Source organism: Brassica oleracea, chromosome C3 (assembly GCF_000695525.1).
Source record: "Brassica oleracea var. oleracea cultivar TO1000 chromosome C3, BOL, whole genome shotgun sequence".
Classification (NCBI taxonomy): domain Eukaryota; kingdom Viridiplantae; phylum Streptophyta; class Magnoliopsida; order Brassicales; family Brassicaceae; genus Brassica; species Brassica oleracea.
In genome coordinates, this window is record NC_027750.1 from 7,802,500 (window position 1) to 7,825,617 (window position 23,118).

Here is a 23,118-nt window from a genome sequence, read left to right on the forward strand (position 1 = left end):
CTGTCTTAAAGATCAAAACACAATTTTTCATTGCAAGTATTACAGCAAGTTTAAATCCATTGTAGACCACCTTAACTTCATTGTTTGATAAACAGTAGTCATACAAGAACTTCCAAGTTATTCATAAACGCAAAAAAAAAAGCATCTCAACTCAACACCATCATCAGCAAAGCAAAGAGTATCAATGTAGGAGACAGAAACTAATCAGTTGTTGTCTCGGGAAGCTGAGGAGCTTCAGTTTGTCTCAAACTTTCAAGAGCAGAGATCCTTCTATCCAGAGAGTCATGATAAGCCTTTGCCTGAAGAAAACAGAGATGGTATCTACAGTCAGTAATCATGCCGGTATTCTAATATATATAGTTAAAGCTACAGAGAGAAGAAAATGCTGCTAATTTTAACAATGATAACGGCCATGCCTCAACTCGATCAATACTCACATTTCTCAGGTTAACACCCTTCAGCATCTCAAGTTTCTAAAAGAAGAAGAAAAAAAAACTAATCCTAAAGCAGTTTCAAATAATGCAAACGCAGTATAACGAATAGATATGTCCACTGAAGCTACATAGAAAATTTACAATGATGACCATTGTGTGATTCAACTCTAGCAGAGTATTCACCATTATTATCAAATGCTTGAAGGTTTTCTCATTCTCAAGATTTACATAGAACTAGGAGGCTGTTCTAAAGCTTGATGATGTAAATGCATAGCACTAACGGGTATGAAACTCAAGCATGTATGTACCTTGTAAATGACCAAATCTAACAAACGCTAAACGGCAACACAATATGAAATATCATAACTGTGTGATTCCTTCATATACAATGGTCAACAGGTTTGCATACTAAGCTGAATCGATTGAGTTTCATAAATCTCTTCTTAACCAACGAAGTGTATCGATTCAGGCTGTTGGCAAACAGAACCTATCATTCTCCGAAAAGAGAACCTAAAGAAATGGATCCGATACGATAAAAGAGAAATCGAAATCGATTACAAACCTGGTGAGAAATGGATTCGTTAGCGACTTTGTAATCCTTATAGAGAACATAGAGGCCTATGAAAGACGCAGTCGCAGCTCCGGCGAAGAAAGATGCCATTCTCACCCTCAACACGTACCCCATCTTCTTCTTCCTCTTCCTTCTCAAATCGCTCCCAAATCGAATTTGCTTAAGGAGACCAGCCCCGAATCTGAAAGCGACGTCGTTTCCCTGAGATGATCCCTTCATCTCTCTCAAATCGAACCGACTAATTTAGGTTCACTTTGCCTTCAACGAGATAACCGGTTTAGTTATTCTTAAACGAACCTGGATAATGGGCTGGAGATAACTAGGCCCAAGAGTAGGCCCAAACGAAACAGAAACACGATCTTCACTCCAGAGGGAGTAGAAAAATAGACGAATCATTTGATGCGACTGTAGAGTTTCTTCACACAGTTTCCGAGTCGTCGTCTCTCTTCTCTCGATCGTCTCTTCCGCGTCAATCATCTCCAACCATTTTCGTTCCTTTAAACCTTTCCTCAGCTACTCTCTTCCTCAATCGTAATCCCTATCCGTCATCTTCTTCGTCTAAGTCTAGCTAGAGGTCAACTCACCATTTCCGATAAAACCCTAGTTTTTCCTCTTTGGATCTTAAGTGAGGGCTTCTTTTCTAATGGAGAACGAGACTCGTAGCGGGTCTCTTCAGAACTCTTCCTCCTCTAGGAAAGAGTGGCGCGCCGTTTCCGATTCTCACAACTTCGGAAACGCCACTGATTACGTGGTAATGCGCCGCCCCTCTCTCTCTGCTCGTATGATACTGTTACCCAGAAGTCAATCACAGCTCGTATGATTGAAATCTGAGGGAAAGTTTTGTTTTTTTTTTTGTTTTACCTTTGGGTTTGTTTCTCACTTTACTTTTTGATATATTGCAGAATGGTAGAGAGGCTGCTGGTGGTGATTTGGATTACTACTCAATCACGATGGATGATGGTGAAGTCTTGGAGCAGATTCGTGCCCTTTCTAGACAACAAGGGGAGCTTCAGCAGCAGGAGGTTGACCTCCGAGCTCGGGTGTTGGCTATGGAGATCCAGAGGACCTTTGAGTCTCGTTCTGCTGAGTATGAGAATGCTGCTGCTAGGATGCAGGTTTGGATCTCGTATTGATAGTGCGCTTTGATGTTTTGTGGATGGAAGATATAAAGGAATGTTTTTTTGAATTTTTTTATAGGAGCAACTTCGTGAGAATGATAGGTCTATTCGGGAGATGGAGAGGAAGCTAGAAGAGAAAGAAAGGGAGCTTCATGCTGTTAAGCTTGATAATGAAGCGGTATGTTCTCTAGATATGAGTTGATCTGAATGGTTTTGAGGCTAAGTTTGCTTGTAACTCTTCCTCACAGGCCTGGGAGAAAGAGGGTCTGCTAAGAGAACAAAACAAAGAACTTGCTACTCTCAGGTGCTGTCTTTATTCTCTTCGTTAAGGTCTTTTACATTGCAGTTAGATAAAATGTTTTGTTGGACTGTGGTTTCAAAATATTTAATAAGCTACGTTTTTTTTTGTTCGTGCAGAAGGGAGCGTGATCACTCTGAAGCTGAGATGTCCCAAAGTTTACACAAAATATCTGAACTTCAGGAGCATGTTCAAGAGAAAGAGAGACAGTTCGCTGAATTGCAGGAACAGGTTAGTTTTCCAGTGTTTTTTGTTACACGATCAAATTATGCAACTTGCAGTTATATCTCAGTGCCATGTTTGAAGTTTTGAGTACACTAACAACAGAGTCTTTATCCTTAATGGCTTGTAGAATAGGATTGCTCAAGAAACAATCATGTACAAGGATGAGCAACTGAGGGAAGCGCAAGGCTGGATTGCGCGTGCCCAAGAGATGGATGCTTTACAATCATCTACAAACCACTCTTTGCAGGCTGAGTTGCGAGAACGTACTGAGCAGTATAACCAGCTCTGGCTTGGTTGCCAAAGACAGGTTGCTTATCTGATTATCTTCCAGTTTTTTTTTCTCTCTTCTCGTGATAATTCTAGTCTTTATCTTATGTTGTTCAATCTCACTGAGTTCAGTTTGCGGAGATGGAGAGATTGCATTTGCATACAGTGCAACAGCTTCAGCATGAGCTTGCCAATGTAAAGGAAGGAGGTTGCTCTAAAACAAACCCCAATGGTGCCTCCCAGATTATCCAGAACAGTGGGAACCAAATCAAGGTACATTTTAAGGCGTTAGAATGCTAAAAATTGTCAAGCAAAAGTGAAATTATAGAATATTCAGTTGTCTTTTCTCTTGTGAGTATTTGTAGAACATTCAAGCGGGTCAGATGAACCCTCTGCATTCGTTTGCCATGCATCAACAAGAGCTTCTTCAACCTCGGGGACCTCCACCTCATGTTCCAGAATCAGTGTTACTGCAGCAAAAGGTGTGAGATTAATGAATGCATCTTTTTGTTTCACTATAATCAACAGTTAGTAACCGTATATAGTCTTTCATGGTTTCTTCTCAGGCTGTACCAGCTAGTGGAGAGATGCCTAGGCAGAATTATGTGCATCCATCTCAAGTTATACATGGCTTAGTAAGTTCTGATGAGAAGAGTGAACACCAAGTGCCTACCAATGGACAGTCCCTTGATCAAGGGTATCTCGATGTTCAAACTAGCCATGGAGCACAATTCGGATCAACCACACCATCATCCTCTGTTAATGAACAGGTAGGGGATGCTTTTGTTACTACATGTTGTAATATACTTGTTCAAAACGATACTATATCATAAGAGAGTTACCTCTTAACAGGTGGTGGAATCTGGAAATGGATCCAATGCGTCAGAGATTAACTTTCAGGATATTTCTTCGCAGTTCCGTGATGCGCTAAGGCTAGATTCCGTTGTCATCAATCAGAAACCTGAGGTATGCTCGTATCATCTAGAAAATTTTATTTGCTTCTTCTGGCTATAGGGAAAATATTCTGATCTCTTTCCCTAGGAGATTAATGGTCAGGTTTCTCCTGGTGAGCCAAATGGTGTTGCGCGTGAAACTCTAGTCTCATCTGGTAAAACTGAGAGGAACTTGGAGAGTGCTCTTCTAGATGAAAGGTCGCTTTTGGCTTGCATCGTTCGCACTATACCAGCTGGTGGAAGAATCAGAATCAGTTCAACGGTGAGAATCTTAACCACAATTAGAGTGAACAATTGAATATGGAAATGGTCTTGCTCGTAACATCTACTGTTTAATACGTCGTCATTTGCAGCTTCCCAATCGTTTGGGCAAAATGCTAGCTCCTCTACACTGGCATGATTACAGGAAGAAGTACGGGAAGCTGGAAGATTTTGTTGCTAGCCATCTCGAGGTCTGTCTCATCCCAATTCCCCCAAACCATTTTAAAAGAAAAAACTGTTAAACTTGTGTTTGGCTTGCAGTTATTCATGATAGAGGACGACTACATTCAAGTGAGGGAAGGTGCGCAGAAAATGGTAGCAGGTTCAGCTTCAGCAGCAGCAGGCAAAGTCGCAGTTTCATCATCTCCAAGCTCCATGTATGTGGCTATGACTCCTATGGCTCAATCTCAGGGGTTAAAGAAGAATGTCCAAAGAGGAAGACAGAGCTCTGATTACATGGCGCCGCAACAGAGGAAGCTCTGAAGTGAATGCAGCATGTAAGAGCAAGGCGTGACATTCTTCTATCTTATTTTTATCTATTTTGTTTAATGCCTTATTAAAAGAGAATCAATTTGGGAGAGTAACTTTAATTTAGTATTTTATTTACATTACTGCTATCATGCTTTACTCTCTCATGCATCCTCAGAAAGCTTTTATAATTATCCTTTTTTAACTAGATTAATTATAGTTAGTTCATTGGTCCAATTTATATTTAAACCATTCGTATTCATAACATAAATCAAAGCTAAATGATTGGTTGTAAATATATTGTGTATCTATAATATTATAGTTTATATTTTTATTCGATATTATTAATATATACTGATTTATTTAATATATTGTACTTTGTTATTAAATTTTATTATATACTAATTTTCGAATTAAGTACAATAAAATAACAATATGAAATACTCAAATATATAAGAGAAAGACAAAAATAGCACTAAATCAAGTTTTTGTTCCCAAACTAGCACTCAAGGTCAAAATTCACAAAAATAGCATTTAATGTTTTATCAAAAGTCACAAACTTAGGGTTTAGAGTTAAAGGGTGGGGTTTAGGATATAGGGTTTAGGGTTTAGAGTTTAGGGTTTAGGGTTTAGGGTTTAGGGTTTAGAGTTTAGGGGATTTAGAGTTTAGGTTTAGAGTTTAAGGTTTAGGGTTTAAAGGTGAAAAATGAGGTTTTGGGGATAAGATTTCAAATTTTGAAAAATAAAAAAATAAAAATTTTCAAAGGTTAAACTTAGAAAGGTGCTATTTTGGTCATTTTAGTTTTGGAGTGCTATTTTTGTGATATAAACTTAGAAAGATGTTATTTTGGAGATTTGCCCAATATATAACCTTCTTCAAAATATGTTTTCTCTTTAATATATACATTTTGCTATGATACAATTTTAGATTTTTATTTATATTATAGAAAAAAATATGTTTAAGATAGTTTATATTTACATGTTGTATTCATAAAAATATAGTTATATATATATTATTTTAGTATTTTACGGGATTTATAAGTAGAAACACTGTTTTAATATTATAACTCTATTATTGAGTAAATTTTGTACATAATAGCATCTATCGGATTATCTTAGTAAATTTTATTGATACAAATTTTTTTTGGATGTTATGATATTAAGTTGGGCAATTGTCAATAATAGTACTTTTTGAAGTTTATGTCTCAAAAATAGCACTAGAAGAAGAAAGTCACAAAAATGACATTCATTAAAGGGTAAAATATCCATAATACCCTTGGTTTAAAATTAAATAAACAAATAAAAATAAATAAAACTAAATAAAATAAAAATAAAAAAATGAAAAAAAGAATTTTTTTTATAGTTTCAGATTATATGTTTTCAGATTCGAAATTTTTATAACTTTTTTTTTGAAATTTTTTTTTTAATGTTTTTTCAAATTTTCTTTTTATAATTTAAAAATACTTTTTGAAACTGTTTTTAAAAATTTTATTTTTTATTTTTGTATTTATTTTTTATAAAATTTTAAAACCCTAATTCCAAAACCCCACTCCTTAACTCTAAACCCTAAGGTTTGGATTAATTAACCCAAGGGGTATAATTGTATATTTACCTCTTTAATAAAACCTATTTTTGTGACCTTGAACCTTGAGTGCTACTTTGAGAACAAAAACTTGGTCTAGTGCTATCCTAGTCTTTTTCTCTATTAAGTTTTTTTATTAATATTTCAAAATATTAAATTGCTTTAATTTTTTACAACATATATAGTTTGTTTTTTCGTAGTGTATTTCAAAATTTATTCTTTATTATCTATGATTTAATATTTTGTAAAATTTAAAATATTATCATTTTGAGGTTGAATATTATTTTCAAAATTTTATATTTTGTCAAGAAAACTTTGAAAAATTACACTATTATTTTTGAGTTTGTAAGATGACATGAATTTTGAATTGTTTTTATTACTACATTAATACTTATTTTATAAAAATATTTGAATTGGTAATATTTTTTAAATTTTCTTTACAGATTTTTTTATATTTACAAAAATTATAATTGAAATTTTATTTGTCAATAATATTTTAAATGAATTACTAAAATTTTTTATTTTTCTAATAACATATTTTTTTAAATAGTATATGAACTAAAGGTTATTAAATATTATTATATAGTGTATATAATTATTTTAAACAATATATTGTTGAGAGTTTCAAAAAAAGAAGATAATATATAGTTGTAGATATAAAGGTAACCTATGTTAATAAATTTATTTTTTATAAAAATATTATATAGTTTACAAATATAACTCATTTTAATGATGAGTGATAATTTATTTAAATGAAACAATTTAGAAAACTAAAATTTGTTAATTTACCTATTTAATATAGTTTTGTCATATTTAATTCATATAGCACTTCTATTTTTATATAATACAGAATATAATTATAGAATTTATAAAAAATAGTAGATAATTTTAATTTTCTTGTTTTATGATAAAAATTTAGTTAGCATTGATTTATAATAATATTCTATTACTAATTACGAAATTAATTAATATGTTATTTTATAAAAATATTTAAATTTTTAAGTAAGATTTTCTTAGATTTTTTTTCATCAGATTTCTTATTGTAAAAAAAAAATCAATTTTATTGTTGGTTTCTTATTAATATAAATAATCAAATATATCATATTAACTAATTTTTAAGTGGTCTTACTATGAATTGTTAATGGTTGATAAAAATAAGACCTAAATTAATAGATTAGATATAGTTGAGTGGTTAAAAATATTGTTTTTGACTTTTTAGTTTAAGTATTTTATTTTCTGTATTGTGATTTTTCTTAGACTTTTGAATGTCTTTGTTTTTATTTTATGTTCACATTTTGTTTATCTTTTTTGTTTTGGGCAACTGATTTGTTATATATTTTGTTTCTATTATCTTTGTTACTTAATGTTAGAATATAACGGTTCAAGAAACTACCATAATGTGATCTATTATCTGTTAAAAACTAAATATTACAGATACAGTATCAATTAATGGTCTACTATTCATCTAATATTTTCATGCACGGCTAAACAAAAATTTGTATCTCTTAAAAATAAAATATTGTATATAAAACATAGAGTGATTTACGTAGAAATATCATTAAATAACAGCCACTATTTCTTTGTTGTATGTCATTAAATATTGTCATTAAATAATATATTTTTGAGTAGATTAATAGATTTGACTTTTTCTCAAAGAATATTTATAAATATTATTTGGAATCTGGTCAATGTTATACAACAAAAAAAATTTTGAAAAAATAATTTGAAATATCTTCAAAAAGAAAATAACCAAATGGTGTTGCACAAGAAAAAACAAGATGGATTAGAAGAAAAGTTCAACAGATTTTAATCTTTGTGTTGTACACTTGTATTGTTTTTTAATCTTATCTTTGCAATTGATTGTATTTCTGTTATTTTCTATATTTTTATTGTAACTTTACATTTTATTTAAATAAAATAGTTGTTAAAAAAACAAATTTAAAATAGGACCTCACTATAAGTTCCCTCTACTACATAACATAACTAATTTTGTTCATGTCTACCGCAACAGCTTCGTGGAACTTGACAAACACTTAACAAGCCAAAAACAAGAAAAATAACATATTGATATAAAAATCTCTCTCTGTCCCGATTTTCGAGGTCGTGCCGCACCCCATCTTCCTCGACGTCGGAGAGGCTTTTGGCCGCCGGCGTCGGGTTCTCTGTTCCACCAGTTGCTTTTTACCGTCCGCTGCTTCTTACATCGTCGTCTTCAGGCTCTGTGTTATCGTCATCTTCAACATCGCCATCCCATCGGTTCTCTCTGTCGCCACTACCTCGGGTCGTTGTTTGAGCTCTCCCAACTCTGACTTTGGCTCCGGGAATCTCTGGAATTCTGGTCTAAGACTCACCTCTCCTAGGTCGTCGCCCAGATCTGTGCTCTATTCGCCGCCTAAAGCTTCAATGAAGACATCTCTGTTTGAAGACAGTCTCCGATGGGCTCATGTCCCCACACCGCAACCGCATCGCACTTCAACAGCCCCCGACGAATTGGTGACTGGGAATCATGTTTTTCCACTCTCATACTGTCGAATAGATCCTGTGCCATGGTGGGTGATGTACTCGAGCCTTCTGCTACAAACCGTCTCCACCGTATCTCCGTTTGATCCATCTCTGGTCGGCCCCTTCATTGACTCCAACGCAGGCTCCTCTGAGGATGGATTTGTCTCCTCCCCATCAAGACCCGTCGTGTCTACTCAAGGCTCCGATGAATACAACCGGCTACCGGTGGGTGTCCCATCTTCTTCTCGCGGCGGCGTCCGTGGTCCCAGCTTCCCATCTGACCTAAACCTAATCTTTTGGGCCTCTTCAAGTATTTGGGCCTTCCCTGATGTATTGCGCCTTAACCTAAACATTTCCTATATTGTCAAGTGCCTTCACCATCAGTGCTCCATCCGACAATTTCCTCCGACTTACTCATCCATTCTGGTATTTTCAGTGCCAAAAACAATTATGTATTCGGAGAGGAAGATATCATCAACCATCTTACCATCCCGCTCACCGAACAGTGTGATTACCGGATCGATTGAGATTCACCTAGTCTCCCGGATCAACATCGTCGGTGGTAGAGCTGATATCAGTGGTCGCTACCCAAAGGTATTTTCTTGCGGTCTCTTACCACGTTTCCCTCCGTATGTGTCCATATCAAGCTTCATAGTATCAAATTCAATTATGGAACTGGAGATGATGTTAGACCCATCCAGATCACCGTACGTTTCACTGAAGATGCTCTCTACTATGTATAAGATTCAGATAATCTTCTCAGAGATTACTGATGGAGATACGGTTGTTTGTTTGCTCGACTATTTATCTAGTTCTAGCTGTACTTCGGTTCAAACCCATTCGCTTGGGTGTATCAACGTCGTTTACGACTATAGCAAGCTTGTTGGAGCTTTCAATTCAGGGATAAAAGTGAAGATCATCCAAGGATTTCTTCACATTGAGCAAGCCTCTCCCACCAACATCATATCGTCTGTTTTAATGTACTCTTTGTTGTTCATCTTATCTTCGACTATGGCTCCTGTTGTAACCACTTAGACTTTTGAGTTTTAATATATTTCGTGTTACAAAAAAAAAAAAAAAAAAAAAAAAAAAAAAACATATTGATATAAATATCCCAAGTAACGCTTGAATAATTTGCGGAAATGTTTATAAAATTCAAAATAAAGTTTTAAAACGGTTATTAATACATGAGAAATATTCCTCAAATCAACCAGTTTTTAACATCCAAATTTACCTCAAATGAAATGTCTTTTTTTTCAGAGAACAATGACTTCACAAGCGCTAGAACATCTAGGCAATGCAACGACTTCTTTAAGGAAATCACGCATGCCCTTTTTGGTATAGTAAGTATCAAGCCTTAGTTTCTCCAGGATTGGTGAGTTCTTGAGGAAGTATCTTACTAGCTCTACTTCTCCTTCATACTTTGGGATCAAACGTATCAATTCCACGACCTTGAGTGATGACACCAAACACGGAGGCACTGTTGAAAACATCAACTTCGGTTCTCTGTTCTTCTTATAACTCGGGTCCTTGATCAACTCCTGCAAATACATAAGATAAAAAAAATTGAGAATAAAGTGGTAAATTAAAAGCTGTTCACATACAATTTCCATAACTCGAAGGGTTATAAAGCAATTCATTACCAATATGAGAGATTGTAGTTTCGGGCAGCTTTCAAGAATTGATGGCAACATTTCAAGATCGGATTTAGAGAACTTAACATGCAAACGGGATAGGTCACGGAACTGAAGCAATGGTCCCGGTTCGGAGTGTAGAAAGATGTTCTGTAAAAGAGTAAAACAAAAACAAAATGTTGGTTAGAAACTTTTTGAGAAAGAATATTAAAAGGAATGCTCAAAAATTAAAGGGTCTCAAAATTAAATAACATGACTACCTTCAAAATGTAACTACTTATAACAATGCCTCTGAACCTCGGAATATCGGTGAGGGTATCACAAATGAATCTTTTGGTGCAAGTCAGACGAGGGAAGACCGCATAAATCTCTAGTGTGGTAGAGCAACCCAAATTGATGATTTTGAAGTTCTTTGATACGTAACCCCTAGTCTTCAAACACTCGAGTAGAGGAGCATTAATCACAACTTCTGTATACGAATCTATGTGGATTCTCTTGAGCGTATTAGAGCGCAACTCTATAAACCTTTCACCACGAGTTTCTCTGACAATGGTTAAATCTTCCAGAACTGGAGAGCCTGAGATAAGTTTCTCCACAGTTGCCTCAGTGAGATCTGTAATGTATTCTAAATGCATGATCTTAAGGCATGGTAAGGTAACAACCTCCAGGTTAGCCAAGACAACCCAACAAAGGCGTAAGTGCACCAGTGTCTTGCATGTATATAGACTGACGGGCATCGTAACATCGCAACAATAAGGGCCATAATAACAAACATCGAGATGCTGAACACTACGCCTAATCGCAATATCAGTCCATTTGGTGAGGAGGGACTTACAATCAGAATAATGAACACTTAACCTTATTTTGTCTATCATTGATTCCCTGTGTGAATCAAAAAAACTTTGAACAAAACTCACAAAGGTATCCATATCCAAGAATTCAAAGGAGTCTAAGTCCAATCCACGAACACTCTTCCAGTGATTAATCCATGTTCCGGACAAAACGCCTGTTCTTACAGCATGCTTTGTAGGAACACGAATAAGTATGTCGCTTATCAAATCATCGGGTAGTTGGCATATCCATCTTCTTTGTGACCCTTTGTCACATGTTTTTGCTTTTCTCTTTCGACCCACCATCTTTTTTTTCGTCACACAACTAGTCTGCATCATCAAGTTTAAGACAAATTAAACTGAAATTTACAGACACAATATAATCTAGTTTCCAATCAAACACGAAATAACGATGCGTAGAAGTTTCGGTCATATATGAATTTCAACCAGCCTAGTCTAAATGATACCCTAAAGAGATAGATAGAGGGTCGATGTTAGCACTGAAGAAGAAGAAGGCCGCCTTCAAGAAACAGTAAAAGAAGAAGAACGCACCTGAATGGAGTTTTGATCAGCACTGAAGATCAAACCTCATCGGCCGCCTTCACGGTCATGCTTTCTTATCTGTAGCAGATGATTTGTGTAACGTATATATATGAGGGATGAGGGATAAGGGTAAAAGATAGGATTCTTTCGTGTGACCAGTATGAGTTTAGGGTTTCTTTATGAGAAATGGGAAATGGACACGTTGAATGCAAAAACGCCTAGCAGTTTATGGTTTGATGAAAACGGTGCGTCGGGTTAGTGATCCTAGAAACGACGTCGGTTCTTCGACAAATCAAATATATTGATATCATAAAGAGTTTGCCAAATGTAACCATTTCAATATTACTATTGATCCAAATTTAGGAATTTGTAACAATTACGATGAAAGAGAGGAGAGCAATAAAGAGTGTTGCTCCCCTCCCAAAGGCAGGTTCTTACTCGTTACTCACCCGTCCGCCACTAGAAACAGCACTTCGTCTGACTTAAATTTCTATGCGGAAATCTAATAAGATAAAGAAAGAAACATTTTATGTCTCTCCTTCATATACTCTTTATTAGCTTATCACTTTTCCGACCAAACTCCAAAATGCACTTAACATTGTTTTGACAAATAAAATTACTTTAAATGTTGTTAGTTATGTTCCCGTTTAGGTATTATAAGTTCAAATTTGCATGTAAGAAGAGACAATACCTCTTGTGAGTGTTTGAAACTCTGAATGGGACCAACTAGTTTTGTCCCGACCCCGGGTAAATCCTGAAGATATACAACAAGATCGTTGATTGTTTTAGACATTTATTTTTTCGTAAATGTTTTACACTACGTACACATATATACATAAAGACCATAATTTTCTTACTAGCTCCATTTCTATTTCATAACTTGACAAACTTGAGCGATGATTTCAAACACCGAAGCTCTATACAAGAAGCTCTATATGTAGTGAATTTATGGGATTCAACTCCAAACAAAGAACACAAAGCCATAGACTTCTCCATGTGGTAGATAAAACACCTGTCCTGATATTCCGGAATTTTCAATGTACGATATATCTTTAGCGCGTCTTTCTTTTTATAATCATATTCTTGAATTAAATATGATTGTGAACATATGTTTAGTTTCTTAAATTTTAAATCAAAGGTGAGAAAATTCCATCACAATAGTAACATTGTGGATTTTAGATTTATTTTTTTAGCAAAATTAAACCATCCTTTAAATTTAAACATTGGGGGTGATTGGTTGGACTGTGGCTATAAAAATTTAGCTATAGTTAAATTGGTTGTAACTGTAAAATTGTTACTGTACATTTTTGTCCTGAAACTTTTGATGTAGTTAAATTTGTTGTAGCTGTAAATTATAGACTGTAGATATTTTAAAATAAAATATGTGAAATATGTGATGTATATATAAAATAATTATGTTTTTATCAATTAAATAATTTATATTAATAATTTTTATAAATTCTCAAAGTTTATTGTTATTTAAAATGTGATATATAAATAATATATATTTTATTTAAAATATTTCAATAATTTTTATAACACTCAAAATTGAATTAAATATTTATAGATGTTTTTAATTATGATTATCTAATTTATTTGATATTATAGATAGTTTTTTTATTTCACAGATTCTACATCCTATAAAAAAAGCTTTAGGTTTTTTTCCCAAAAATACACTAAAAAAAATTTTGCTTTAGTTTTTTTTGTTGTAGCTTTAAAAATAAAGTTAAAGCATGATTGGTAAAAATTTATAGAAACTTGATTTAGGTTTTAACTATTAAAAATAAAACTTCAACATGATTGATAAATTTTAGTGATTTAAAAGTAAATAAAGCTAAAGCAAAGGAATAAAACCCAACCAATCACTTCCATTGTTTAGCGGTCAAACTCAAATAATTCAAAACTGGAAACTAAAAAGTATCAGATATTGTTTTAGAATCAGTTTAGATACGCAATTATATTGAAATCCAAACTGTTTCAGTAAATAATAATTAATATAATAGATATTTTTGTGATTATGATATAATTTGTGACACCTTCAATCAAAGTCGTGAACTAATTGTTTGCTAATCCTATAATATGTTGAATATTTTTACATTCGGAAGAAAATAACTGGATATATTTGAGAGACGTAAGATTCTAGGAAAGGAAATGAACAACAAAAAGTAACATGATCGACGGCCAAACGCGTTAAAATCAATTAAATAATAAGAAGTATACACATTCCTTTTAATAAAAATAAAATTCAAATAATATGGCATTCCCGTCACAAATTGTAATTCCATATTACTAACGGTTACATACGTAAGAGATGAGAATCATTTATTCATTACATTCAATTGCTCTATGTTTTTTCATCATCATCACTAACTAAAACCGAAAATTAAGCCAATTAAACAAATCTCAAAAAAGAAGTCAAAGAAATTTCAATCACATATGACATATCAAACCACCAACAAATCCAATTACAGATCTTCATAAACATTGCAGATGGTTGTTGTGGTGGTGGTGATGGTGGTTGTGTCCGTTACCGTGACTGTGGCGCGCTACGGCTATAAGTCTCCTCGTCAATTATGTCCTGAACACGCTTAAACTCATCGGCACGGCAAGAAAATCGTAATCCGACCTGCGTGTTTGAATCCTTACTCTTCTACAGCTTCTTTCAGTAGACTCACAAACAAAGGATGGCTCAAGAACATGAACGGAACCACGGATTGTAATCACGATGAAAGTGAAATTGAATGTGGAAGTGGTCTTTCTTATAACATCTGCTGTTTTAATATGTCTGTAGAAGCCGGAAAACCGGACTGACATAAACGATAGAATAAAAGCGATGTTAAGGAAATAAACGAATGTAAAAGACGAATACAAGAACGATAGGAAATCGTATTCGCAAAGAGACATGGAGTCGAGATATGATCTCTTTCCTTAACTCAAAATATTCGCTCCGTTAGTGAGACGGGACTGTACGAATATAGAGTCCCAGGATACAACCATGGCAGACGAATCACGCCTCACTCGTGATCGCCCTATCGAACTATAAACTCTACGAAACACTCTCTAGACTTACGTTAAGGGATCTGGTGATTTTTGTTGCGTAAAAACTTCAAGAAAAATGAAGGAGGAGACGAGTTTTTAAAGAAGAGAAGACGAGCCATTTTCCGTAACTAATGCCGCACGTGCGCACGTTGGCGGAAATCTCGCGAGGATCTCGGAGGCGAGGCGTTACGAAACTTCCTCTGCAAGAACTTTTCTCGTTTAAACTTATCGTCAAGAAGAGAGACAGCGTGTTGTTTTTAAACGAACTACGTGTTGTTTAAAATAAAATGCATGTCGTTTTTTGGGAATTAAATGGCAAAACTTTGAGCTTAACTTGGTCCAAAAAGACCCGAGCCCGAGCCCGAGCCCGAGCCCGAGCCGAGCCGGCCGGCGGCGGCGGCGCGCGCGTGGGGAGCTCTCTCTTCCTCTGAGCTGTTTAACCTCTCATGTCATGAAGACATATATATACTCCTCAAAATCAACTCTCCCAACCAATGTGGGATGTTGTTAACTTCATTTCATTAAAGCCAACAAGGCTTTTTATAAGAACCCATAGGCCCATTTGTTTTCACATTTTGCCATATATTATTTGAGCCATTAGGCTTAATAATTAGGCCCAACAATGTCTTCATTTACGGCTTCGGAATCGTTTGGGAAAATGCTAGCGCCTCTGCACTGGCATGATTACAGGAAGAAGTATGGGAAGCGGGAAGATTTTGTTACTACCATCTCAGGTCTGTCTCATCTCAATTCCCAAACCATTTAATGTCTTCGAAAAAAAACCTGTTATAACTTGTGTTTGTCTTGCAGTTATTCATGATAGTGAAAGATCAAGGCATGAAATTCTCATATCTTATTTTTATCTATTTTGTTTAATTGGTGTATGAAGTCACCAATCCTGGATGCTAAACTATACATTTGATTTTGGATTTTAATAGTATCCGTATGCTCAAAAATATATTGTTCTGAAAATTTTCCTAAGCTCAAGTCCAAATGATGTTATAGGCATGCCAAATGAAATGGAAGGATGCAACTTACTCTGCATCAAATACCAATCAATGTAGGAAGACTTTGAATGTGGTATCCAGACATTGGGAATCTTAGAATCTCCTCAGAGATGTCATCTTTAAAGCTATTAGATTCGAAACTGTTGACTGAAGTAACATAAAGCTTATGAGAAGCCATGTAAATTCCAAAACCACGAAAAAAGAAAAAGAAAAAGATCACAAAAGTTATTAATTAAACCCGAAGCCAAACCAACCAATCGGTAACTTTTGTAATGAAATGCTTAGGCATGATCACACTGTGACTGTGACTACCCTCAAAATCACAAACCCTAATGAGATATTGGTTATATTTATGGGTTGCCTTTTTTTTGTTAACTTAACCAACTCCCTACGTACCAAAAGATCAAATAGAACCTCACTATAAGTTCCCTCTACTACGAGCTTGGCTGGTTTCCCCGCTACCACCCGCAAACGCAGCTTTTGCGGTTGGTAACGGTTAACAGCGTTTCAAAACAATCATACAAACCGCTATAAATCGCTTCAAACAGCTCTAAACCTCTTAAAATCAAAAGCTGGTTCCAACTAGCGTCTGCGGTTGCGGGCGGTTGCAGGAGGATAATTTTTTTTTTTTTTTAAAACCATTTAAATACAAAAATAAAAATATTCAATAATTTTTTAAAAATGGAATTATAAAAATTCTAAAATATATCTATTATATTTTAATTAATATTATAAAATTTTAAAATAAAAATATTTTCTAAAATTTTAAAAATTTGAAACTATAATTTCTAAATATAATTTTCATATTTATTATAATATTATGATTTTTAATTTATTTATAATTATATAAAATGTAAATATTGTTAATTTATTATTTAACCGCTGCTGTATTTGGTAGTTAACCAGTCATAAGTATCCCGCAAACGCAACAATTTTTAACCGCAGAACCAGTCATACAAATCTCTTAAAACCGCTAGAAACCGCAATCACCCGCATCCACAAACGCCCGCAGTCGCAACCGCAACCGCTGTGTTTGAACCAGTCAGGCCATACGTAGCATAACTAATTTTTTCATGTCTACCGCAACAGCTTCCTGGAACTTGACACACTTAAACACGCAAAGAGCAAGCAAAAGAACATATTGATATAAGTATCCAAGTAACGCTATAATAATATGCGGAAATGTTTATAAAATTCAAAATAAAGTTTTAAATCGGTCATTAATACATGAGAAATGTTACTCAAACCAACCATTTTTTAACATCCAAATTTACCTCAAATGAAAATGTCTTTTTTTAGAGAACAGTGACTTCACAAGCGCTGGAACATCTTGGCAATGCAACGACTTCTTTAAGGAAATCACGCATGCCCTTTTTGGTATAGTAAGTATCAAGCCTTAGTTTCTCCAGGATTGGTGAGTTCTTGAGGAAGTATCTTACTAGCTCTACTTCTCCTTCATACCTTGCGATCAAACGTTTCAGTTCCACGACCTTGAGAGATGATACCAAACACGGAGGCACTGTTGAAAACATCAGCTTTGGTTCTCTGTTCTTCTTATAACTTGGGTCCTTGATCAACTCCTGCAAATACAGAAGATAAAAAAAATTGAGAATAAAGTGGTAGATTAAAGCTTTTCACATACAATTTGCATAACTCGAAGCAGTGCCGGTCCTGACATGGCAATGACCACAAGCAATTTTTCAAAAACGTGGCCTATTCTATATACGTGTAGCAAAAGTAACATATGTATACCAATGATTTGTTTCTAAAAAGAGGCTGATTTTTTTCAAGTTTTTTTAGTGGGCTGGAAGCTGTTGCTTGCTATGCTTCCTGTCAGGGCCGCTACTGACTCGAAGGGTTATAAAGCATCATTACCAATATGAGAGATTGTAGTTTTGGGCAGCTTTCAAGAATGGCTGGCAACATTTCAAGATCGGATTTAGAGAACTTAACATGCAAACGGGATAGGTCACGGAACTGAAGCAATGGTCCTGGTTCGGAGTGTAGAAAGATGTTCTGTAAAAGAATAAAACAAAAACAAAAACAAAATGTTGGTTAGAAACTTTTTGAGGAAGAATATTGAAATGCTCAAATTAATATTAGTTAACATGACTACCTTCAAAATGTAACTACTTGTAACAAGGCCTCTGAACCTCGGAATATCGGTGAGAGTATCACAAATTAAAAGTTTGGTGCAAGTCACATCAGGAAAGACCATATCAATATCTAGTGTGGTAGAGCAACCCAAATTGATGATCATGAAGTTCTTTTCTAAATAAACCGTAGTCCTCAAACACTCGAGTAGAGGAGCATCAATCTCAACTTCTGTATAGGTATCTATGTGGATTCTCTTTAGCGTATTAGAGCGCACTTGTATAAACCTTTCACCACTAGTTCGTCTGATAATGATTAAATCTTCCAGAACTGGAGAGCCTGAGATAAGTTTCTCCACAGTTGGCTCAGTGAGATCTCTAATGCATTCTAAATGCATGGTCTTTAGGCATGGCAAGGAAACAACCTCCAGGTTAGCCAAGACAACCCAACAAAGGCGTAAGTGCACCAGCGTCTTGCATGTATATAGACTGACGGGCATCGTAACATCGCAACAAGTGCCATAATAACAAACATCGAGATGCTGAATCCTACGCCTAATCGCAATATCAGTCCATTGGGTGAGAAGGGAGTGACAATCAGAATAGTGAACACTTAACCTTATTTTGTCTATCGTTGATTCCCTGTGTGAATCAAAAAAACTTCGAACAAAACTCACAAAGGTATCCATATCAGAGAATTCAAAGGACTCTAAGTCCAATCCACGAACATTCTTCCAGTGATTAATCCATGTTTTGGACAAAACGCCTGTTCTTACAGCAATCTTTGTAGGAACACGAGCAAGTATGTCACTTATCAAAACATTAGGTAGTTGGCATATCCAGCGTCTTTGCGACCCTTTGTCACATGTTTTTGTTTTTCTCTTTCCACCCACCATTTTTTTTCCGTCACACAACTAGTCTGCATCATCAAGTTTTAGACCAATGTAAACTGAAATTTACAGACACAACAATCTAGTTTCCAATCAAACACGAAATAAGGTTGCGTAGAAGTTACGGTCACATATGAATTGCAACCAACCTAAGTCTAAATGATACCCTAAAGAGATAGATAGAGGGTCGACGATAAAACCAAGGAACAGTAAAAGAAGAAGAACGCACCTGAATGGAGTTTTGATTAGCACTGAAGATCAAACCTCATCGGCCGCCTTCACGGTCATGCTTTCTTATCTGTAGCAGATGATTTGTGTAACGTATATATATGAGGGATGAGGGATAAGGGTAAAAGATAGGATTCTTTCGTGTGACCAGTATGAGTTTAGGGTTTCTTTATGAGAAATGGGAAATGGACACGTTGAATGCAAAAACGCCTAGCAGTTTATGGTTTGATGAAAACGGTGCGTCGGGTTAGTGATCCTGAAAAACGACGTCGGTTTTTCGACAAATCAAATATATTGATATCATAAAGAGTTTACCAAATGTAACCATTTCAATATTACTATTGATCAAAATTAGGATTTTGTAACAATTAGGATGAAAGAATGGAGAGCAACCAGCTGTTGTTCCTCTCTCAAAGGCAGGTTCTTACGCGTTATTCACATTTCCGCCACTAGAAACACCACTTCCCGTCCGACTTAAATTTCTTTGTGGAAATCTAATAAGATAAATTAGAACTTAATAAGTTATGTCTCTCCTTTGTCTATACTCTTTATTAGCTTATCACTTTTCCGACGGAAATTCCAAAATGCACTTAACATTGTTTTGACAAATAAAATTACTTAAAATGCTGTTAGTGATGTTCCCATTCAGGTATTATAAGTTCAAATTTGTCATGTCAGAGAAACAATACCTCTTGGGAGTGTCTAAGTGGGACCAGCTAGTTTTGTCCCGACCCGAACCGGGAAAATCCAAACTGTCTGAGTGGGACCAGCGCAGAGAGCCACAAAAAAAGTTAAAAAGAACTCTCTAAAACAAACTAAGGTCTAGCCACAGTCCATAAAGACAAGACTAAAGCTTGGCATATGGAAGAAAACAGAACAACCGTTAAGTATCAGCAGATCACAACTCAATCTTGCCACCGGTACCTGCAACAAGAGAAGTAATCAAGAGAGTTCGCAACCGGAGAACAGTCTGAGGGACCGCAGACCGTCCCGAAGGCGACTCCGACAAGAGGACCGGCGAAGCAGGGGAGACCAAGCCCTGGTCCGGCAAACGCAACCTACGAAGTCCACTCCAGACGTTGCTCACTCCAGAAATACAACAAGACCATTCCCTGATAATCCAAACCGACACGAAGAAGCCAACAATTAAGCACTGGTGAGGTACAGGTTGACGGAAGCGGAGGTTATACGGCTCGACTCCGGTCCCGTCATACGAGCAGAGCACTGAAGAATCTGGCTGCTTCGCAACGAAGAAGCAGTGAACGGTTGTCAAATTCCTTCTGAAACTTTAAGAGCGGAGGAGGCGGAGCTCCCATCAGCAGGCAGAGAAGATGGAGAAGACCCGTCACATGGAGGCAGAGACAAAACCAGAGAACGGCAAACCCTGACCTATCTCGAAACACCCAAACAGATCTGAAGCCATCCGACGCCATGGTGGTTGTTATGGAGTCAACACGGAAGAGAAGTCCCCAGCAAAGCCCTCAACTTTGCGTTTCGTCACAGATCCGAAGAGCTCGACGGGGAAGTTCTAGCGAGAGCACCGGAAGGAAGAGACAGGGGAGGACATGGGAGGCAGCGAAGCTGACCAGAGACACAGTGACAGCGCCACACTGCACGTCCGGCGAACCCTCCGAGGTGAAAATGACCCAGATCCACCGCGAGTCAAACCCTAGATCTACTATCCCAACGACGCCTCCTGAAGAGATCCGACCAGCCACGACCTCGCCATCACTCCGGAGAAGCTAGGTACACACCCAGAAACCGGTTTGGTTCGCCGGATCCGGCCGCAATCCGACGAAGAACCAGAGGTGATGAAGCAAGGAGGAAGTGCGCAAATCGGAGCTCGACGGGGTTGAGGTTTGGATAAGGGGAGAAAATTGGGGTGGCGACCGACGATTAGCAACCACCGCCGGCCACCGGAATCGAAATCAAGATGGTGAGGTTCGAGAAAAGACGACTTTGGGTGGGGAGAGATTTGAGAGAAAGTTTCTCTCACCTCTCTCTAACTAGTTATCTTAATTAATTCTCCTTTTTGACTATTTTGGGTCGTTCAGTTTGGTCAATGTTTTACACTACACATACATAAAGACCCAGTTAGTGCTTGAACACCTTGGGGAACTATGCATCAAAAGTCAAACTATATTTGGTAACTGGTGATTGCATGAGAAGAATCCACCAAGGACCATAACTATCTTACTAGCTCCAATCTATTTCATACCCTGATGTCCAAATTTCCAACGTAACAAAACTTTACGGATGATTTCAAACACCGAGGCTCTATACCAGAAGCTATGGATCCTTTAATAGTATAATTAAGAGAAAAATCGAAAACTCACAATGGCTCTGGAGTATGTGAATTTACGGGATTCAACTCCGAACACAAAGCCAAAGGCTTCTCCATGTGGTAGATAAAACACTTGTCCTGCTTTTGGCTCATCCTATTTTCCTTCAATCTCTGGCTTGACCTTATCATCTTCTACCAATAATGCATTTTCTTTAGTAGAAGAATTTTCAGACCAACTATCTACATACAATTTTGAAAACACAAGTTTGCAGATATAAAATTTGGATGCGTAAGTATTACCGATAGCGTGTTTTGTAACCAATATTAATCGCCATTAGGATTTCCAATGGATTCATAAGAGACGTAAGAAAGGAATATTTATGAGTGTTATTTTGTCGGTTGATAAAAAAAGTTATATGAATCTCTATAATTTTATTTTGGAAGTCAGTTTTTTACGTGTCATGTTCATGTTAATTCTTACGACGGTTATTTACAGAGGTATCATTAATAAATTAAAAATATTAAATTTAAATACTATTGTTAATTTTTTATTTAGTTTCCTTTTTAATTTTTCCAAAACATATATAAACAGGAAACATTCATAAAGTTTAAAAACGAATTTAAAAATGAAAATATATGTATATATAATATAATTTCATTAAAAAGAAAGTTAACAAAATAGTAATATTCAGTTTAAAACATATTTTTACATAAAATACTTTCTTTATATCTAAACTTTTTCTTACAAAAAATTAATATTAATCCCTTAAAACATACTTTATACAATATAAAATAAATATATTTTCAAACTAATAGAAATATATTCTTTATATCTATCTATTTTCTTAGATTATTACATAAAATAATTAAAGAACATAGATATATGTTTAATTGAATAAAAATAGTTTATAATTATTATTATTGAAATGCTTTTTTATAATCTTTAGCTCACTATTATATATCTTAAAATTAAAATAATATTATTAATATAAATTATCAATATTATAAATTGATTTAAAACCAAAATTAAAATTTCAATTAATTATAATATATTAACTTTATAAAGATTTATACTTGTGCATTAGCACGAGAATCACCTAGTATACAAATACTGTTTGTGTCTAAACAGTCTGGGTAATGGTTAGGTGGTTCTTGAATAAAATATGTTTCTTAAATTTTAAATAAAAGGTGAGAAAATTCCGGAAATTTTCAATGTATGATATTATTGTGGATTTTATATTTTATTTTTCTAGCAAAATTAAACCTTCCTTTAAATTTAAACATTGTTAAGCGGCCAAACTCAAATAATTCAAAACTGAAAACTGGAAAGTACCAAATATTGTTTCAGGGTCAGTTTAGATACGGAATTATATTGGAATCCAAACTGATTCAGTAAATAATAATTAATATAATAGATATTGTTGTGATTATGATATAATTTGTGACAACTTTAATCCAAGTCAGGAATTAATGCATTAGGATCCGATTGGTAATGACTGTAGTTTTGAAATTTTTGCTGTAGAAAAAAATCTGTAGATTTTTTGTTGTGACTTTAAATTTTATTGTTGTAGAATTTTATTGAAAGCACTAAAAATTTGTTTTGGATATTTGGCTGTACAGAGCACTTGTACAGCTGTAGATTATTTCAAGAGTTGTGGTTTCAAAAAAAAATTTAAAACTTGATTGCTCTAAATTTGGTGTTGTAGAAATAAATAGAGTTATGGACAACACCTACAGCAACTACCAATCACCACGTAATCAATGCGATATGTCGAATTTTTTACATTCGTAAGAAAATACTTGTTCGAGAGACGTATGATCCTAACGAGTAAAGGAAATGTTTAACAAAAAGTAACATGATTGACGGCCAAACGCGTTAAAATCAATTAAA

At 35.2% G+C, this 23,118-nt stretch overlaps 4 protein-coding genes across 4 annotated transcripts; 1 reads left to right on the forward strand and 3 right to left on the reverse strand.

Annotated features, from left to right (window-relative positions):
• Nucleotides 1-9: 9 nt before the first annotated feature.
• On the reverse strand, nt 10-1,241 carry LOC106332909. The gene is made up of 2 exons (XM_013771398.1): nt 997-1,241; nt 10-299 (listed from the first exon to the last, which is right to left on the reverse strand). The coding sequence occupies exons 1-2, from the start codon at nt 1,222-1,224 to the stop codon at nt 201-203; spliced, it is 327 nt and encodes a 108-aa protein (XP_013626852.1). The 5' UTR covers nt 1,225-1,241; the 3' UTR covers nt 10-200.
• Nucleotides 1,242-1,390: 149 nt separating this feature from the next.
• Nucleotides 1,391-4,818, forward strand: LOC106336317 (restin homolog). The gene is made up of 13 exons (XM_013775115.1): nt 1,391-1,756; nt 1,908-2,120; nt 2,203-2,301; nt 2,372-2,427; nt 2,541-2,652; nt 2,774-2,953; nt 3,046-3,186; nt 3,279-3,395; nt 3,480-3,683; nt 3,766-3,879; nt 3,955-4,128; nt 4,220-4,318; nt 4,389-4,818. The coding sequence occupies exons 1-13, from the start codon at nt 1,649-1,651 to the stop codon at nt 4,608-4,610; spliced, it is 1,839 nt and encodes a 612-aa protein (XP_013630569.1). The 5' UTR covers nt 1,391-1,648; the 3' UTR covers nt 4,611-4,818.
• A 5,046-nt stretch (nt 4,819-9,864) lies between these two features.
• On the reverse strand, nt 9,865-11,775 carry LOC106333728 (F-box/FBD/LRR-repeat protein At1g51370-like). The gene is made up of 4 exons (XM_013772148.1): nt 11,696-11,775; nt 10,574-11,473; nt 10,323-10,463; nt 9,865-10,220 (listed from the first exon to the last, which is right to left on the reverse strand). The coding sequence occupies exons 2-4, from the start codon at nt 11,447-11,449 to the stop codon at nt 9,936-9,938; spliced, it is 1,302 nt and encodes a 433-aa protein (XP_013627602.1). The 5' UTR covers nt 11,450-11,473; nt 11,696-11,775; the 3' UTR covers nt 9,865-9,935.
• Nucleotides 11,776-16,914: 5,139 nt separating this feature from the next.
• Nucleotides 16,915-19,002, reverse strand: LOC106333601 (F-box/FBD/LRR-repeat protein At1g51370-like). The gene is made up of 4 exons (XM_013772030.1): nt 18,945-19,002; nt 17,849-18,744; nt 17,608-17,748; nt 16,915-17,312 (listed from the first exon to the last, which is right to left on the reverse strand). Exons 2-4 carry the CDS (start codon nt 18,719-18,721, stop codon nt 17,028-17,030), a joined length of 1,299 nt encoding a protein of 432 aa, XP_013627484.1. The 5' UTR covers nt 18,722-18,744; nt 18,945-19,002; the 3' UTR covers nt 16,915-17,027.
• Between the last annotated feature and the right edge of the window lie 4,116 nt (nt 19,003-23,118).

What these genes read in the sequence shown, in the direction of transcription:
- LOC106333601 (XM_013772030.1), bottom strand. Translation starts at nt 18,721, where the DNA reads ATGGTGGGTGGAAAGAGAAAAACAAAAACATGTGACAAAGGGTCGCAA. An exon ending in CAAGTAGTTACATTTTGAAG is followed by an intron (nt 17,749 to 17,848) that starts GTAGTCATGTTA and finishes ATTCTTTTACAG; the next exon opens with AACATCTTTCTACACTCCGA. An exon ending in AACTACAATCTCTCATATTG is followed by an intron (nt 17,313 to 17,607) that starts GTAATGATGCTT and finishes CTGTATTTGCAG; the next exon opens with GAGTTGATCAAGGACCCAAG.
- LOC106333728 (XM_013772148.1), bottom strand. Translation starts at nt 11,449, where the DNA reads ATGGTGGGTCGAAAGAGAAAAGCAAAAACATGTGACAAAGGGTCACAA. An exon ending in TAAGTAGTTACATTTTGAAG is followed by an intron (nt 10,464 to 10,573) that starts GTAGTCATGTTA and finishes ACTCTTTTACAG; the next exon opens with AACATCTTTCTACACTCCGA. An exon ending in AACTACAATCTCTCATATTG is followed by an intron (nt 10,221 to 10,322) that starts GTAATGAATTGC and finishes ATGTATTTGCAG; the next exon opens with GAGTTGATCAAGGACCCGAG.
- LOC106332909 (XM_013771398.1), bottom strand. Translation starts at nt 1,224, where the DNA reads ATGAAGGGATCATCTCAGGGAAACGACGTCGCTTTCAGATTCGGGGCT. An exon ending in ACGAATCCATTTCTCACCAG is followed by an intron (nt 300 to 996) that starts GTTTGTAATCGA and finishes TGTTTTCTTCAG; the next exon opens with GCAAAGGCTTATCATGACTC.
- LOC106336317 (XM_013775115.1), top strand. Translation starts at nt 1,649, where the DNA reads ATGGAGAACGAGACTCGTAGCGGGTCTCTTCAGAACTCTTCCTCCTCT. An exon ending in ATGCTGCTGCTAGGATGCAG is followed by an intron (nt 2,121 to 2,202) that starts GTTTGGATCTCG and finishes ATTTTTTTATAG; the next exon opens with GAGCAACTTCGTGAGAATGA. An exon ending in TCGCTGAATTGCAGGAACAG is followed by an intron (nt 2,653 to 2,773) that starts GTTAGTTTTCCA and finishes AATGGCTTGTAG; the next exon opens with AATAGGATTGCTCAAGAAAC.